The sequence below is a fragment of the Eleutherodactylus coqui genome, chromosome 6 (genome assembly GCF_035609145.1).
Source record: "Eleutherodactylus coqui strain aEleCoq1 chromosome 6, aEleCoq1.hap1, whole genome shotgun sequence".
Classification (NCBI taxonomy): Eukaryota; Metazoa; Chordata; class Amphibia; order Anura; family Eleutherodactylidae; genus Eleutherodactylus; species Eleutherodactylus coqui.
Genome location: NC_089842.1, coordinates 20,465,067 through 20,484,731, shown reverse-complemented (window position 1 = coordinate 20,484,731; position 19,665 = coordinate 20,465,067). Strand labels below are relative to the sequence as shown.

Below are 19,665 nucleotides of genomic sequence, written 5' to 3'. Positions count from 1 at the left end.
ACATGCCCTTCCACATATATTGTAGGTACTGTCCATAGGGCACTGCATGGCTGAAAACATAAAGAATGGCATTACAACTTAGTCAGTTCTTGCTTATATTTGTTGCTTACATCTGTGTCTTACTGGTCTACTTACGACATCCAGCAGCATTTCTCCAGTCCTTAATAGCCACTCCGGCACGCTGACAAGTTTCGGCATAAGCTTGGACAGCATCACAGGAAATCTTTTTGAAGCCACCATTGACGCATACATCAAAGACACAGTTTTCCATGTACATCTTGGGGTCTACAAGGGCATGACACTCACTGAAAGGACCATCAACTTTGCTGATGAGTCCGCAGTATGCAACAGTTGAGTACTTATTGGCAGAAGTAGAAGGACAGCTCAAGCAAGGTCCACGGCAGTCATGCCAACAGAATGTGTTGTCTTCCACCTACAAGTATAGAGAAGAACAGTTCTTTACTCGCTAGTGAAGCCTCATCATTCATTAGTGCATTACTATAATCTATTATGTAGGCATAATGCTATGACAAATGTAAAAAAATAATAAAGAAAAGAAGACTTTGTGTTCAGCAATCTATGATCTAGTGATAGTATTATTGACCTTGAGCCATAAGAAGAGCCAACTCTTAAATATAAGGGACTAAATTCTATTTTTTCCCCTCTTTTTGGGTTCTTAGAAGCCAGCTACAGCAAAAACTGGATGTTCTTCATTCGAGTGACTGCCTTCCTACAAGATGAGCTCTCATTGCTGAAGGGCATGTCCTGCCTATATCTTTATGTTTAGAAAAGAAACTCAGTTGCGTGAGATTTCATTAGTTCTTCATCTGGGTTTTGAAGACTGATGTTTGGAAGAAATAAAAGAAAGAAAACAAAGAAACAAATGGTTTGCAGTCATCAATAATGTCTCATTAGACCAATACTAAAAAAAACAGCCAGAAACCAGATAAACTACATGCTGCTCCTACAGCAAAAGGGATTTAAACCTGAAGAAGAACCCTGTGTTGGTTAGAAAGCTCGCATTAACATCATGTATTTTTATTAGCCGTTAAAAGATGTCATATCTACAAGATTATGTGGTTTCTCTTGCTGGGAACAATCACATTTTGTCAGTCGATATGTAATGGCTACCTGTCACAGCTGATGGTTTTATTGTCCACCTCCCTGGCAAGTAGCAGCTGTTGGCTGTTGGTCTTCTGTCTGTAGTCTTGTGCCAGCCGTTTCCTCCTCTCGTTGGGCACAGGTACATGCCTGGGCCGCCTCTTAAAACGTCAACAGATGCACCCAGCTTTTTTGTTCCAAGCCTATTTGGTCATTTAAGACACCTCCCCTCACTGGAGGTTGTCAGAGCAAAAGGTTTCTTGTCCTTCACATGAAGGTGTTCATGAATTCTGCTTGCTACTCAATTTTGACCTTGTCTATGTAGTCAACTTTCCCAAACTAGGCCTATTTACCGACTACGTCTTACCTGACTGCTGCCTGCCCTGACCTCTAGCCTGCTTTACCATATTGCATGAACCCTGCCTGTCCTGGCCTCAGCTTGTTATACACACTATATCCTTGCATGTTCCTTTGGAACCACGCTCTGGTGCATCTTGGCCCAGGTCAACTGTCAGTGCACTGAAACTACTGTGATGACCAGATCCCTCTAAAAAGGGGTTAATGGTCATATTTGCCATACATCTATGACGCCAATTAGCTGGTGAATGACTCCCCTGTGGGTCTAATGGCAGCCATCTTGGTTTCCATTCAGTTTTTCCCAGAATAGATATCTAGAAAAATCCCTATATAGAACCTTTAATCAATACAAATGAGCAAGAAGTGAAGGTCCTCCATTGCTGATCTCCAACTAATGTATGGTCATCAGGTGGGAGATGTACTTTGCAGCATCTGGAGAGTCACAGGTTGGATATCTGCAAAAAAGCACAAAAATAATCTGATATCTAGAATAACATATACGTCCGTCTTACCGCCCAGCTGGCGCCAAAAGCAATGGCGTTTGGAGCTAGAGTTCCCTCTGGTGTTTGGAAGTCATCTTTTGGATTTTGGTTGTAATTTCCGCACAAGCCACACATTTTCCCAGCATACTTTCGAGTAATTGCCGCCGTTATAAAGTGATTCCAGTCATATGTTATCTGTACATCATTTCCCAGCTGAATCACTACTGAGGCCCCACTCTGGAAAATCTTCAGTGTCCCATTAATCAGTGAAATGGGGAGTTGACAAAGAGCATTATCCACCTAGAGAAAAACAGACAACATTTTTGTAAATTTGGAAAAAGTTCTGATTTCTACTTCCGTCCTGCCTGGCGTCTGTTTAAGCATCTGCGACATTAGGCAGGTTGGGATACTGAACAGGAGAGCTAGAAACTTAGATTCCAGTTGTATGGGCAGAGGAATAGCTATAGGGGGTACAGAAGTGGCATCCACACTCAAAGAGTTCTTTTGCCACCTAAGAATACACCAGTGTTATGTGTGGCACAAAGTTCAGCACTTTTAACCCATTAGTGACAATGGACTATTTGGGACCTAGTGGCACAATTGTTGGAGGATTTCAAGCTCCACTTTTCAAATATCATAATGTTTATGGCCATATAGGGGTTTGTTTTTATGTGGTGATCTGTAGTTTACATTTGGTACTAATTTTTGGATGCATATAATGTATTGTATAACTTTTGTTAACTTTTTTTGTAGGCCAGGTAGAAAAAAAACACATCAATTCTACTACGTTTTTACAGCGTTAATCAAACAGCATAAATGACATAATAATTTTTTTCTGCCATTTACAATTGTATTAAATACTTCTGTCAGTTCTTACAGCAGCATTTAAATGCCCCAATTTGTGTTCAGGGATTTGTTCTCCTGCAATGCTATTGTTAGTTCCAATTTTGGTTGCTGTGGCAGTCTGGGACCTTCTGAAAGCCTCCAGGGCTGCCATGACTGATTGACCGTCAAGGCATGATTGTTGCATGTCTTGATAGACTGGCTGCCAAAAAGCTGTATAATGCAATACTATGGTATTACATTATACTGCATGAGCAATGAAGCAAGCACAATTTCAAGTCACCTCTAGGGACTAAACAGATGGGGAAACAAGTTGAAAAAAAGTTGTATTAATTATTAAAAAACATAAATGGTAAGAAAAGTTAAGAAATCACAGAGAAGGTACCTAATAAGACTTCACCTTCATTAATAAACTCTAAAACATTGGGCTAACTTGATAGGCATAGCAGTTTTTTAGAAGGAATCCGGCTTTCATGGCAACCGCACAGCACCCTGTGATCTCATCATGGGGGGCAGTGTGGGACCCACAAACATCAATTGGGGCATTTAAGTGCTGTTATCAGAATTGATGGTAGAATTTTACCCCTTGAGTGGCACACCCGGAAATTTTCCGGGGCGAACTCCACTGCTCATAGCAATATAGCCCGGAAGATTTCCCGGCTATGTATCACTATAGGAGATGCAGAGCACAATGCCAAAAGCTGTGGCATTGTGCTCTGCCTAACAGTCCCACAGAGAACAAAGCAGGACATTGAAAAACAGAAGCAGGAAGATATTGCCGATATGCCGGCTTTGTTTACAGGTTGCTATAGAGACCATCGGCTTGTCAGAAGCAAGCCGATGGTCTCTGTGGCAGGTAGAGCTGGTGCTTCGCTGTCAGAGGACAGCCAGGCACCAGCTCTTACAGCAGAGATCAGAGAAAACCTCTGATCTCTGCTGTGTCTTTATGTGACTGCAGCATGTAAAGGGCTGTCACGATCGGACCCCCTCAGAATGTGATCAGGGGGTCCTGATGGGTCTCTGTGGAAGTCACCTTAAGGGACAAAAAAAAAAGTTAAAAAAAAGTTAAAAAAATATTAAAAAAATAAAATAAATAAAAATAAAAACACTTGTCTCCCTTTACTTTGTAAAAAATTAAAAATAAAATTACACATCTGGTATCCCTGCATCGTAATGACCCATAGGAGGAGGTTAGTACATTATTTAACCCCTTAATGACACGGACCCTTTTTTTCTTTTTTCCCCTTTTCTTTTTTTCCTCCCCCCGTTTAAAAAATCATAACTCCTTTATTTATCCATCGACGTCACTGGATGAGGGCTTGTTTTTTGCGGAACGAGTTGTATTTTTTAATGGTGCTATTTAATATATCATATAATGTACTGAAAAACTTTTACAAAATTCTAAGTGGAGTAAAATGAAAGAAAAATGACATTGCACCATCCTTGCTGTAGCACTTGTATTTTTTTTTCAAGACATTTAACTTTTAAAAATTATTTTCTGCTGCATCTTCTGCGCGCCATAACTTTTTATATTTTCCATCGACATACTTGAGCAAGGGCTCATTTTTTGCGAGACGTCCTGTAGTTAACGTTGGTACCATTTTGGAATATATACAACATTTTGTTCGATTTATATTGCATTTTTTTCTGGGAGACAGGGTGACTGAAAAAGTGAATTTCTTTCTTTCTTTCACCGTGCGGGTAAATAATGCACTATTTTGATAGATTGGACATTTACGGACACGGTGATACCAAATATATATTTTTCTTTTATGATTTAGATTTTTTTATTCTAGATATGGCAAAAGGAGGGTGATTTAAACTTGTATTACTTTTTCTTTCAAAGTGTGAAAAAGTCATGAAAAAGAATAAAAACTATTGCAATTTGGTATTGGCATAACCGTACTGGCCTGTAGAATTACTTTAATACATTATTTATACTGCTCAGAGAATGCAGGGAAAAATAAATATAAAAAGCATGCCAGAATTACAGATTTTGTTAATCTTGCCACTAGAAAAAATGGAATAAAAAGCGATCAAAATTTTACATGATCCTAAAAATAGATAAATGAAGACTGGAATTCATCCCGCAAAAAAAAAGGCCTTCTAGAACTCTGGCAATGGAAAAATAAAATAATACGGCTCTTGGAATGTGGCGACACAAAAGCAAACCTTTAAGTAAAAAAATGTTTTAAATGTACAAAAATAGCAAAACATAAACAAACTGTATAAACTTGGTATCACCAGAATCATGTGACTCAGAGAAAAATGTCATCACACTATTTATTCTGCACGCTGAACACCGTAAAAAGGAAATCGAAAAAACAAATGGCAGGATTTCTTTTTTTTCCCCCAATCTCCCTACAATTTTTTTTTACAAAAGTTATCCAATCCATTATATATACGCAAAAATGATGCCATCAAAAAGTACAACTTGTCCCGCAAAAAACAAGCCCTCATATGGCAGTGTCAATGGAAAAATGAAAACGTTATGGCTCTTGGAACGCGACTGGAAAATTAGTTGAAATTAAATGATTGGCCCATTTAAAAAACCTGCCCTGGTGGGTACAACAGGGTGGTAGGAAACACGCTACTCAAGGGGTTAATTTGGTTAAAGGGGTTGTCCCGCGCCGAAATGGGTTTTTTTTTTTTTTTCAATAGCCCCCCCGTTCGGCGCGAGACAAACCCGATGCAGGGGTTTAAAAAAAAAAACGGATAGTACTTACCCGAATCCCCGCGCTCCGGTGACTTCTTACTTACCTTGCGAAGATGGCCGCCGGGATCTTCACCCACGGTGGACCGCAGGTCTTCTCCCATGGTGCACCGTGGGCTCTGTGCGTTCCATTGCCGATTCCAGCCTCCTGATTGGCTGGAATCGGCACACGTGACGGGGCGGAGCTACGAGGAGCAGCTCTCCGGCACGAGCGGCCCCATTCAGAAGGGAGAAGACCGGACTGCGCAAGCGCTTCTAATCGGGAGATTAGACGCTGAAATTAGACGGCACCATGGAGACGAGGACGCCAGCAACGGAACAGGTAAGTGAATAACTTCTGTTTGGCTCATATTTAATGCACGATGTATATTATAAAGTGCATTAATATGGCCATACAGAAGTGTATACCCCCACTTGCTTTCGCGGGACAACCCCTTTAATAAAGATTAAGTTTTACTAGGAACCTTCTCTGGGATTTCTAATTTTTCAATTTGGGTGTCCTGCTGCCCCTCAGTGACTCCATAATAAAAGTTTAAATCCCCCTTACCCATATTTATAATAAAAAATCAAAAATATAAAAAACATACTTCCTAAAAATGTGCAATCTATCAAAGTAATGTATTACTTATCCTGCACGGTGAACATCGTCAGAAACAAAAAATACACAATGCCAGAATTGTGCTTTTTTGGTCAAAAAGTCACGTGATCTCCAAAATGGTACCAATAGAAACTACAGGACATTGTGCAAAAAAATGAGCCCTCGCACAACTGTCGATGGAAAAATAAAAAAGTTATGGTGGCAGAAAATAATTTTATTTTTTCCAAAGATATTTTATATTTTAATAGTAATACAGCAAAAAAACAAAACAAAAAAATATATAAAATATTATCGTAATACTACTGACGAATAGCGCAGCGCCACCCTATATTGCCTCCCTCATCTCAATCCATCACCCAGCCGTGGCTTTCCACTCTGCTAACGAAACTAGACTGCACGGATCAGGTTGACGGATTACTCGGAGGGGCTGGTGAGGATCCAGTAGTCACAGTACACATTGGCACCAATGACAAAGTTAGAAATAGATGAAAAAGGTCCTTAAAAAGGATTTAAGGGAACTAGGATGTAAGCTTAAGGCAAAGATCTTCAAAGTAGAAAGGTAGAGGGAGATTATGGTGGTAAACAAGTAGCTCAATAGTTAGTGTATGAAGGGGAGAGTTTGGTTCCTGGAGAACTGGACCGGCTTTGATGTTGGCTACAGGTTCTACTGTAGGGATGGGCTGAATCTCAAGGGGTGGGTCCAGCTGTGCTGGGGAAGAAGATGGATAGAAGGTTGGAGGGGAGGGCAACCAGAGACATAGAAGGGAAGATAGTGTAGACAGTGACCTGGCACTAAGTAATGAGAATGGTGGAGGAGCAGTGGGAGGGGGATAGGTAGAGTTAGAACTGGCAGAACAGTTAATAGGGATACAGTTAAAATAAAAAATACACAAAACCTTCAAAACTGTATGGTGACTAATGCTAAAAGTCTGACCAAATAGTGACTTCAGCTAGAAGTCTGACAAATAAAGTTGACGAACTGGAAGTAATAATGTCTGAGAAGAACTATGACATAGTGACAATATCTGAGACCTGGTCGGATTGAAGATGTGACTGGGCAGTGAACTTACAAAGTTACAGTCTGTTCAGAAGGGATTGTAAAAACCAAAAAGAGGGAGGGGTTTGTCTTCATCTAAAGTCCTGTTTAAAGCCCACACTATGGGAAGATAATAATAATCTTTATTTATATAGCGCCAACAGATTCTGCAGAGCTTACAAAACAGGGGGAACAGAAACAAAACCATGGCTACATGAAGTAATCAAGTGATGGAAACAGTAGGGGTGAGGGTCCTGCTCCAACAAGCTTACATAATACAAATAATGGGGTGATACAGAAGGTAAAGGGGCTAGAGATGTGTACGGTATGGCAAGTTGGAGAGTGAGGGATACTATACACATAGACAATAGTTGAATTGAGCAATATAGTGGCCAAATCGGGCAGTTCATTGCGACTAGCAAGGATTGCAGTCAGTAGGACAAGGAGCATGTTATCAGGCGGAGTAACGAGAATTAACGAGTAATTTAATAGGTGCATTTTTAGCGCACGCCTGAAGTTGTGTGAGTAAGAAATTGCCTGGATAATTTTGGTTAGTGCATTCCAGAGGACTGGTGCTGCTCTGGAGAAGTCTTGGAGGTGGGAATGAGGGGTTCACGTTAAAGGGCGCTTAATCTGATTTAGTTAGCAGAGCAGAGGGCATGGGCTGAGTGTTGGATTGAGATGATGGAAGCAATGTAGGGTGGCGCGGTGTTGTGGAGAGCTTTATGGATAAAGGTAGTGAGTTTAAATTGAATTCTGCATTTGATGGGCAGCCAGTGCAGTGACTGGCAGAGGGCCGAGGCATCTAAGTAGCGGCTGGACAGGAAGATGAGCCTGGCTGTCGCATTCAGGATGGATTGGAGAGGGGAGAGTTGAGCATGGGGGAGGTCAATCAGCAGCGAGTTGCAGTAATCGAGCTGAGAGTGGATAGGTGAGCATTTTTAGTGGATTCCTGCGATGTTCTTAAGGTGTAAGTGACATGTTTCGGCAAGAGATAGCATGTAGGGGGTAAAGAGAAGATCGGAGTCGAATATGACCCCAAGACAGCGGGGTGCTGTCTGGGAGTTATGGTGGTGCCACACACTGCGATGGAGATGTAAAGGTAAGGTCGATTTGCAGAGGGCGGAAACATGAGTAAGTCAGTTTTAAAGATATAGGTAAGACAAATGAACATGTTGAGTCTCTATGGGTAGAAATATGTGGAGGGAAAACAAACAATAAAATCCTCATCGGGGTTTTCTGTAGAGTATCAAATATAACAGAAACCACTGAAAATCTATTACTGAGAGAAATAGATGAAGCTGCAAATCACAATGAGGTCATTATCATGGGGGACTTTAACTATCCGGATATAAATTGGGAAATTGAAACCTGTGGACCTTATAAGGCCTTAGTCACACGGGCGTTTTTTGCCGCGATTTGCGCATGCGCATGCGTCGGCCGATTTTATAAAACCATTGCTTTGCAATGGTATCGGACACATGAGCGCTTTTTATGCGCCCGTCCGATAAATTATAGAACAGAAATCGCAGATCGCACCTATCTGCGATCTGCGATTCCTGTTCTCTTCTCTATATGCGCTCAATGGGGCCGGCGGCAGCAGCGCCGACCCCAGTGAGAACATATAGTAGACAAATCATTCTTCTCTGCCACAGCTGTAACAGCTGTGGCAGAGAAGAACGATGTTTGCCCATTGAATTCAATGGAGCCGGCAATATAGCCGGCTCCATTGAAAGCAATGGGCTGCGGGATGAATTTCGGGAAGGGCTTAAATATATAAGCCCTTCCCTGCAATTCATCCAGAAATGTGTAAAAATAAAAAATATATATATACTCACCTTGTCCCGGCAGACGGAGTTCAGCCACGGCCGGCGGCAGTTCTCCTGAACCGCTCTCTCTAGTATTCAGCAGCCGGGGATTTAAAATCCCCGCCTGCTGAATGAGCTGCCTCTGATTGGTCACAGCCTGACCAATCAGAGGCAGCTCTCACTCACACCCATTCATGAATTCATGAATGACAGCTGAGAGCTGCCCCTGATTGGCTCAGCGCTGAGCCAATCAGAGGCAGCACTCACTCACCCATTCATGAATTCATGAATGGGTGTGAGTGAGAGCTGCCTCTGATTGGTCAGGCTGTGACCAATCAGAGGCAGTTCATTCAGCAGGCGGGGATTTTAAATCCCCGGCTGCTGAATACTAGAGAGAGCGGTTCAGGAGAACTGCCGCCGGCCGTGGCTGAACTCCGTCTGCCGGGACAAGGTGAGTATATATATATTTTTTATTTTTACACATTTCTGGATGAATTGCAGGGAAGGGCTTATATATTTAAGCCCTTCCCGACAATTTATCCCGCGATCGCCCGCAGCGCATTGCTTTCAATGGAGCCGGCTGTATTGCCGGCTCCATTGAATTCAATGCGCTGGACAGCTCCGGCCCGTTTCTATTGAAACGCGGCTAGGAGCAGTATTTTCGGGTGATTTTTCGGCCCTGGTCACGCAATTTGCGGATGCGCATCCGTCATGCGATCCACAAATCGCGGGAAAAAACGCCCGTGTGACTAAGGCCTAAAGGTGACAAGTTTCTGTAAATAACTAAGATAATCTTACTCAATTTGTTCAGGACCTGACTAGAGGGACGGCCATTTTGGACTTAATAATAACTAAAAGATCTGACAGAATAAGAGGAGTGCAGGTTGGGGGCTCCTGGGAAATAATGGCCATAATATAATACATTTCTACTCATCATTCAAAAATTAGTTTTATAGGGGAGCTAGAAAAGTACTAAACTTTAGTAAAAAATAACAGTATGGACAATAAATAGGAAATGTCTAAAAACATCTTAAATGCTTAGTGTAAGCAGTTTATACAGACAAGTGCTGTTTTTGTGCTGTTAAGCAGCGCACAGAATGCGCTTCTATAGAAACTAATAGGTTCCTATAGAAGCGTGCACATGGACGATTGTTAGACGCACTGAATCAGCGCATCAAACAAAGATAGGACCTGCGAGTGCAAACTCTCATGTTGGCTCCTAGGTGCGCGCAAAGATAGGACATGTCCTATCTTTGCTGCATGCTTTCCATAGGCTCCTATGGGAGCCTTGAAAGTATGCAGCACGCACCTTGGATCGGGTGAATAGGCTACTTCAAGTAGCTTAAAGCAGCCCGTTCACGTGATCTTTAAAACACTATAGCTGCGATATTTTCTCGTGGCTATAGTGCACTAAAACAGCACTCATCTGAATGAGGCCTAAAGGAATAAAAGGGTTAGGAATCGGAGAAAATCAATGCGGCTCAATATAAGGGTGCCTTCACACTTGCGATCGCGATATTGCTGCGTTTTTTTACGCGCATATCAATATGGCTTTCTAATGTTAAAAACACATCACACAAAAATCGCAAGTTTGTGCTTTCGAATTTTGTGCAATGTGTTCTTAACATAAGAAAGTCCTATTGACATTTGCATTAAAAAATATGCAGCGATATCACAATCGCAAGTGTGAAGACACACTAAATTTAAAGGGGGCAATAAACAGCAAAAAGAAAGTGTTTAAACTACTAAAACAAGAAGACAGCGAAGATGCACTAAAACCCTATAGGGAAAAAAAAAAATTATGTAAAAATCAGATAAAAGCCACAAACTTGGAGGCAGAGACTCATTGCCAAAGAGAATGGAACTAACCCTAAACTGTTTGTCAATTATATAACTAGTAAAAAGATTTATAGCGAAAGTGTTGGCCCTTTAATAAATAATGTAGGAAAAATTGTAGAGGGTGATGAGCAGAAAGCAGATCTACAAAATCAGTTTTCCTTCTGTGTATTCAGAGGAAAACGAAATGTCAGATGAGATGCAGAGTGATAAATTAAACTCCTCACTAAATATCACCAGTCTAACCCTGGAAGAAATATAGAGCCTCCTTAAAAAGATTGAAATAGACAAATCACTGGGTTCTGAAGGCATCCCCTCTGGTTTCTAAAGGAATTAAGTAATGTGATAGACCGACCGTTGTTTCTTATATTTAAGGACTCTATAATGATTGGGTCTGTTCCACTGGATTGGCACGTAGCCAAGATGGTGCTGATATTCAAAAAGTGAACCTGGAAACTACAGACTGGTAATCTTTACTTCTATTTTGGGTAAAATGTTTGAAAGGTTTCTAAGAGATGCTATCCTGAAGTACCACAAGGAAAATAGCGGCATAACTCCATATCAGCATGGGTTTATGAGAGATCGCTCCTGTCAAACCAATCTGATCAACTTCTATTGGGCTTTAAGTTCTAGACTGGGCCATGGAGAGTTATTGGATCATGTGGATCTGGACTTTTCCAAAGAATTTGATACTGTGCCGCATAAAAGGTTAGTATATGAAATGAGAATGCTTGGTGTGGGTGGGAAAGTGTGTAAGTAGGTAGATATCTGGCTCAGGGATATAACGCAGAGAGTAGTTATTAAAGGTACATACTCCTGAATGGTTCATCGTTACTAGTGGTGTACCACAAAGGTCAAAACTAGACACTATTTTTAATATATGCTTTCATAACTTGGTAGAAGGATTGCACAGCAAAATATCAATATTTGCAGATGATACAAAACTATGTAAAGTCATTAATAGAGATGAGCGAGCGTACTCGTCCGAGCTTGATGCTCGTTTGAGTATTAGAGGTACTCGAGATGCTCGTTACTCGAGACGAGCACCACGCGGTACTCGAGTAAATTCCATTTCCTTCCCTGAAAGTTTTGCGCCATTTTCTGGCCAATAGACACGCAGGGAAGGCATTACAACTTCCTCCGGTGACGTTCCAGCCCTATCCCACCCCCCTGCAGTGAGTGGCTGGCGAAATCAAGTGACCGCCGAGTATTTAAAGTGGGGCCGCACGCGGCTCGCCACAGACACACACTGGGAGAGATCAGGGACAGTGCTGCTGCTTATTAAGGGATAGTGTCAGTGTAGGATCCTGTGTACAAGAACCCCAACAGTCCTTCTTAGGGCCACATCTGACCTAGTGTATTACTGTTGTGGCTGCTGGGAGCAGTTTTGCACATTTTCTTTTTATATCGGGCGTGCAGGCTATAGCATTCTCAGGCTGCAGTCTGTACTACATAGTATAGGGAGAGTGCTGGTGAGGCAGGGACAGTGGTAGTGTGGAATCCTGTCTACAAGAACCCCAACGGTCCTTCTTAGGGCTACCTGTGACCGTGTGCATTTAACTCCGTGGCTGCTGGGAGTTCTAGTACCTCACTAGTGCACAGCTAGGCCTGCTTGCAGCCTTCCATATAATTTTTTTCTGGCTGCAGTTTGCGTAACATAAGCGCTGTCTGCCTCCAACTGCACGCCAATAATTCAAAAAATTTTTACACCGCTCTGTGTCTGCCATCAACTGCACGCACAGCGTACGGCGACAGCCCCTGATAGAGGGAAAGTCAGATACACACTATATAGCCTGCATTGCATTTCCCAAAAACTTTAAAAAAAAATCTCTTTCTTACGGCTACCTGTGACCGTGTGCATTTCACTGCGTGGCTGCTGGGAGTTGAGGTGCATCACTATTGCATATTGCACAGCTAGGCCTGCTTGCGGCCTTCCGTATAATTTTTTTCTGGCTGCAGTTTGCATAACATAAGCGCTGTCAGCCTCCAACTGCACGCTAGTAAATCAAAAAATTTTTACACCGCTCTGTGTGTGCCGTCAACTTCACGCACAGCGTACGGCGACAGCCCCTGATAGAGGGAAAGTCAGATACACGCTATATAGCCTGCATTGCATTTCAAAAAAATGTTTAAAATAAAATCCTTCTTAGGGTGACTACCCACTACAATTTTTTTTCACTGTGAAATTCGTAGCGTTTTTTTTTTCTGCAGGGGTCCATGGGACTTGTAATGTTAAAATCGCGCAAAATCGCAATTTACAGCAAAATCGTGATTTCGCGCGATCACGATTTTAACATTACAAGTCCCATAGACCCCTGCAGAAAAAAAAATGCTGTGAATTTCGCAGTGAAAAAAAAAAATGTAGTGGGTAGTCACTAGAGATGAGCGAGCACCAAAATGCTCGGGTGCTCGTCACTCGAGACAAACTTTTCGCGATGCTCGAGGGTTCGTTTCGATTAACGAACCCCATTGAAGTCAATGGGCGACCCGAGCATTTTTGTATATCGCCGATGCTCGCTAAGGTTTTCGTTTGTGAAAATCTGGGAAATTCAAGAAAGTGATGGGAACGACACAGCAACGGATAGGGCAGGCGAGGGGCTACATGTTGGGCTGCATCTCAAGTTCACAGGTCCCACTATTAAGCCACAATAGCGGCAAGAGTGCCCCCCCCTCCCAACAACTCTTACTTCTGAAAAGCCCTCATTAGCAATGCATACCTTAGCTAAGCACCACACTACCTCCAACAAAGCACAATCACTGCCTGCATGACACTCCGCTGCCACTTCTCCTGGGTAACATGCTGCCCAACTCCCCCCCCCCCACGACCCAGTGTCCACAGCGCACACCAAACTGTCCCTGCCCAGCCTTCAGCTGCCCTCATGCCACGCCACCCTCATGTCTATTTATAAGTGCGTCTGCCAGAGGAACCACAGGCACACACTGCAGAGGGTTGGCACGGCTAGGCAGCGACCCTCTTTAAAAGGGGCGGGGCGATAGTCCACAATGCTGTACATAAGCAACGAGAAATCCAATCCTGTGCCACCTCCATCTGGAGCTGCACACGTGGGCATAGCAATGGGGAACCTATGTGCCACACACTATTCATTCTGTCAAGGTGTCTGCATGCCCCAGTCAGACCGCGGTTTTTTATAAATTGTCACAGGCAGGTACAACTCCGCAATGGGAATTCCGTGTGCACCCACAGCATGGGTGGCTCCCTGGAACCCACCGGCTGTACATAAATGTATCCCATTGCAGTGCCCTGGACAGCAGAGCTAACGTCAGATTAAATGCAGGTGGGCTTCGGCCCACACTGCATGCCCCAACCGGACCAGGGTTTTTAATTCATAGACACAGGAAGGTACAACTCCCTATTGGGAAGTCCCTGTGGACCGACAGCATGGGTGGGTGCTAGGAAGCCACCGGCGGTACATAAATATATCCCATTGCATTGCCCATCACAGCTGAGGTAATGTCGTGCTTAATGCAGGTGGGCTTCGGCCCACACTGCATGCCCCAGTCAGACTGGGGTTCTTTAGAAGTGGACACATGCAGTTACAACTCCGTGTGGACCCACAGCATGGGTGGGTGCCAGGAAGCCACCGGCGGTACATAAATATATCCCATTGCATTGCCCATCACAGCTGAGGTAATGTCATGTTTAATGCAGGTGGGCTTCGGCCCACACTGCATGCCCCAGTCAGACTGGGGTTCTTTAGAAGTGGACACATGCAGTTACAACTCCCTGTGGACCCACAGCATGGGTGGCTCCCTGGAACCCACCGGCGGTACATAAATATATCCCATTGTAGTGCCCATCACAGCTGATGTAACGTCAGCTGTAATGCAGGTGGGCTAAAAATTAATTGGATTACACTGTAAGCGAGGGCCCCCAAAAATTGGTGTACCAACAGTACTAATGTACCTGAGAAAAATTGCCCGTGCCCAATCAAGAGGGCAGTTAAAACCCATTAATCGCTTTGGTTAATGTGGCTTAATTGGTAACTAGGCCTGGAGGCAGCCCAGTAAAAATAAAAATTGGTTGAGGTGAAAGTTTCAACGCTTTAATGAGCATTGAAACGTATAAAAATTGTTTAGAAAAATTATATGACTGAGCCTTGTGGGCCTAAGAAAAATTGCCCGTTCGGCGTGATTACGTCAGGTTTCAGGAGGAGGAGCAGGAGGAGGAGGAGGAATATTATACACAGATTGATGAAGCAAAAAGGTCCCCATTTTTGATGGTGATAGAGAACGATGCTTCCATCCGCGGGTGCAGCCTACGTAATTCTTAGGTATCGCTGCTGTCCGCTGGTGTAGAAGAGAAGTCTGGGGAAATCCAGGCTTTGTTCATCTTGATGAGTGTAAGCCTGTCGGCACTGTCGGTTGACAGGCGGGTACGCTTATCTGTGATGATTCCCCCAGCCGCACTAAACACCCTCTCTGACAAGACGCTAGCCGCAGGACAAGCAAGCACCTCCAGGGCATACAGCGCGAGTTCAGGCCACGTGTCCAGCTTCGATACCCAGTAGTTGTAGGGGGCAGAGGCGTCACGGAGGACGGTCGTGCGATCGGCTACATACTCCCTCACTATCCTTTTACAGTGCTCCCGCCGACTCAGCCTTGACTGGGGAGCGGTGACACAGTCTTGCTGGGGAGCCATAAAGCTGTCCAGGGCCTTAGAGAGTGTTTCCCTGCCTGTGCTGTACATGCTGCCTGATCTCCGCACCTCCCCTGCTACCTGGCCCTCGGAACTGCGGCTTCGGCCACTAGCGCTGTCGGATGGGAATTGTACCATCAGTTTGTCCGCCAGGGTCCTGTGGTATAGCATCACTCTCGAACCCCTTTCCTCTTCGGGTATGAGAGTGGAAAGGTTCTCCTTATACCGTGGGTCGAGCAGTGTGTACACCCAGTAATCCGTAGTGGCCAGAATGAGTGTAACGCGAGGGTCACGAGAAAGGCATCCTAACATGAAGTCAGCCATGTGTGCCAGGGTACCTGTATGCAACACATGGCTGTCCTCACTAGTAAGATCACTTTCAGGATCCTCCTCCTCCTCCTCCTCCTCAGGCCATACACGCTGAAAGGATGACAGGCAAGCAGCATGTGTACCCTCAGCAGTGGGCCAAGCTGTCTCTTCCCCCTCCTCCTCATCCTCCTCATGCTCCTCCTCCTCCTCCTCACCGCGCTGAGATATAGACAGGAGGGTGCTCTGACTATCCAGCGACATACTGTCTTCCCCCGTCTCTGTTTCCGAGTGCAAAGCATCTGCCTTTATGCTTTGCAGGGAACTTCTCAAGAGGCATAGCAGAGGAATGGTGACGCTAATGATTGCAGCATCGCCGCTCACCACCTGGGTAGACTCCTCAAACTTTCCAAGGACCTGGCAGACGTCTGCCAACCAGGCCCACTCTTCTGAAAAGAATTGAGGAGGCTGACTCCCACTGCGCCGCCCATGTTGGAGTTGGTATTCCACTATAGCTCTACGCTGCTCATAGAGCCTGGCCAACATGTGGAGCGTAGAGTTCCACCGTGTGGGCACGTCGCACAGCAGTCGGTGCACTGGCAGATTAAACCGATGTTGCAGGGTGCGCAGGGTGGCAGCGTCCGTGTGGGACTTGCGGAAATGTGCGCAGAGCCGGCGCACCTTTCCGAGCAGGTCTGACAAGCGTGGGTAGCTTTTCAGAAAGCGCTGAACCACCAAATTAAAGACGTGGGCCAGGCATGGCACGTGCGTGAGGCTGCCGAGCTGCAGAGCCGCCATCAGGTTACGGCCGTTGTCACACACGACCATGCCCGGTTGGAGGCTCAGTGGCGCAAGCCAGCGGTCGGTCTGCTCTGTCAGACCCTGCAGCAGTTCGTGGGCCGTGTGCCTCTTATCTTCTAAGCTGAGTAGTTTCAGCATGGCCTGCTGACGCTTGCCCACCGCTGTGCTGCCACGCCGCGCGACACCGACTGCTGGCGACGTGCTGCTGCTGCTGACACATCTTGATTGCGAGACAGAGGTTGCATTGGAGGAGGAGGGTGCTTTAGTGGAGGAAGCATACACTGCCGCAGATACCAGCACCGAGCTGGGGCCCGCAATTCTGGGGGTGGGTAGGACGTGAGCGGTCCCAGGCTCTGACTCTGTCCCAGCCTCCACTAAATTCACCCAATGTGCCGTCAGGGAGATATAGTGGCCCTGCCCGCCTGTGCTTGTCCACGTGTCCGTTGTTAAGTGGACCGCATTGGTGAGGGCGCGTACAATGTTGCGGGAGACGTGGTCGTGCAGGGCTGGGACTGCACATCGGGAAAAGTAGTGGCGACTGGGAACTGAGTAGCGCGGGGCCGCCGCCGCCATCATACTTTTGAAGGACTCCGTTTCCACAACCCTATATGGCAGCATCTCCAGGCTGATAAATTTGGCTATGCACACGTTTAACGCTTGAGCGTGCGCGTGCGTGGCGGCGTACTTGCGCTTGCGCTCAAACACTTGCGCTAGCGACTGCTGGACGCTGCGCTGACAGACATTGCTGGATGAGGCCGAGGACAGCGGAGGTGAGGGTGTGGGTGCAGGCCAGGAGACGGTAGTGCCTGTGTCCTGAGAGGGGGGTTGGATCTCAGTGGCAGGTTGGGGCACAGGGGGAGAGGCAGCGGTGCAAACCGGAGGCGGTGAACGGCCTTCATCCCACCTTGTGGGGTGCTTGGCCATCATATGTCTGTGCATGCTGGTGGTGGTGAGGCTGGTGGTGGTGGCTCCCTGGCTGATCTTGGCGCGACAAAAGTTGCACACCACTGTTCGTCGGTCGTCTGCACTCTCAGTGAAAAACTGCCAGACCTATGAGCACCTCGGCCTCTGCAGGGTGGCATGGCGCGAGGGGGTGCTTTGGGAAACAGTTGGTGGATTATTCGGTCTGGCCCTGCCTCTACCCCTGGACACCGCACTGCCTCTTGCAACCTGCCCTGCTGCCCTTGCCTCCCCCTCTGAAGACCTGTCCTCAGTAGGCGTAGCAAACCAGGTGGGGTCAGTCACCTCATTGTCCTGCTGCTCTTCCTCTGAATCCTCTGTGCGCTCCTCCCTCGGACTTACTGCCCTTACTACCACCTCACTGATAGACAACTGTGTCTCAACGTCATCGTCCTCCTCACCCACTGAAAGGTCTTGAGACAGTTGCCGGAAGTCCCCAGCCTCATCCCCCGGTCCCCGGGAACTTTCCAATGGTTGGGCATCAGTCACGATAAACTCCTCTGGTGGGAGAGGAACCACTGCTGCCCAATCTGAGCAGTGGCCCGAGAACAGTTCCTGGGAGTCTGCCCGCTCCTCAGAATGTCTCATTTTAATGGAGTGAGGTGGCTGGGAGGAAGGAGGAGCAGCAGCCAGAGGATTCTGAGTTGCAGCAGTGGACGGCGCAGAACTGTGGGTGGACAATAGATTGCTGGAAGCACTTTCTGCCATCCACGACAGGACCTGCTTACACTGCTCATTTTCTAATAAAGGTCTACCGCGTGGACCCATTAATTGTGCGATGAATGTGGGGACGTCAGAAACGTGCCTCTCTCCTAATCCCGCAGCAGTCGGCTGCGATACACCTGGATCAGGAGCTCGGCCTGTGCCCACACCCTGACTTGGGCCTCCGCGTCCTCGGCCGCGTCCACATCCTCTAGGCCTACCCCTACCCCTCAGCATGCTGTATTACCAGGAATGCAGAAACAGAACGCTGTAATTAAATGTGCCGCTTATTGGCCTGTGGTTGGAGGCTGACTTCGCTTACGGAACGCCAGGAAATAATTTTGCGCAAGCCTGCTGTAACACTTAGCTGGCTGCGTATGAATTTGGAGAACTACTACACCCAGCACAGACCCAGAACACTGAGGACAGTCACAGGCAGCCCAGATAGATTTTTTTCCCCAAATTTTTCTGCAAAGGCCCACTGCCTATATTCAATCAATATGTCTTCTGTCCCTGGAGTATGTCAAAGAACTGCAGAGTGTTGCACTGTGGACTGCAATACAGCAGTGATTTCACAGCCCAGACAGAGCCAGGAAATAATTTTGTGCAAGCCTGCTGTAACACTTAGCTGGCTGCGTATGAATTTGGAGAACTACTACACCCAGCACAGACCCAGAACACTGAGGACAGTCACAGGCAGCCCAGATTTTTTTCCCCAAATTTTTTTGCAAAGGCCCACTGCCTATATTCAATCAATATGTCTTCTGTCCCTGCCTAAGCACTTCTGGCCCTGGAGTATTACTGCAGGGCGCAATGCTCTGCACAGCCGATATACCAAAAAAAAAAAAAAGTGCAACACTGCAAAAAGCAGCCTCCACAGTACTGCACATGGTTAGATGTGGCCCTAAGAAGGACCGTTGAGGTTCTTGAAGCCTAAAATACTCCTAACACTCTCCCTATAGCAGCTCCAACAAGATAGCACTTTCCCTCCTCTATGTCAGAACGCATCTGAGGCGAGCCGCGGGAGGGGCCGATTTTTATACTCGGGTGACACCTGATCTCGCCAGCCACTCACTGCAGGGGGGTGGTATAGGGCTTGAACGTCGCAGGGGGAAGTTGTAATGCCTTCCCTTTCTTTCAGTTGGCCAGAAAAGCGCACTAACGTCTCAGAGATGAAAGTGAAAGTAACCCGAACATCGCGTGGTACTCGTTACGAGTAACGAACATCTCGAACACGCTAATACTCGAACGAGTATCAAGCTTGGACGAGTACGTTCGCTCATCTCTAGTAGTCACCCTTAGGGCTACCTGTGATATATATGTCCCTATTTATAGCGGCAACCTTCTTTAGAGGTCATTATCCATACCCGTGGAATTTGGGGCACTAATTGGAAAGGGTCACTCTGGCCCCGCCCCTTTTGGAACGCTACCCTATCCTGATTGGCCATTTAAGTTAGTATCCACC

General features: G+C 45.9%; 1 protein-coding gene across 1 annotated transcript in view; it reads right to left on the bottom strand.

The window, feature by feature from the left end:
- Nucleotides 1-127: 127 nt before the first annotated feature.
- LOC136633502 (IgGFc-binding protein-like) overlaps nt 128-19,665 on the bottom strand; it is a 50,853-nt gene continuing 31,315 nt past the window's right edge. Inside the window, exons 6-7 of the mRNA XM_066609263.1 lie at nt 1,971-2,240; nt 128-433 (exon numbers count right to left, since the gene is read on the bottom strand). Of these exons, the coding sequence (XP_066465360.1) occupies nt 128-433; nt 1,971-2,240 (576 nt within the window). The remainder of the gene's footprint in view (nt 434-1,970; nt 2,241-19,665) is intronic.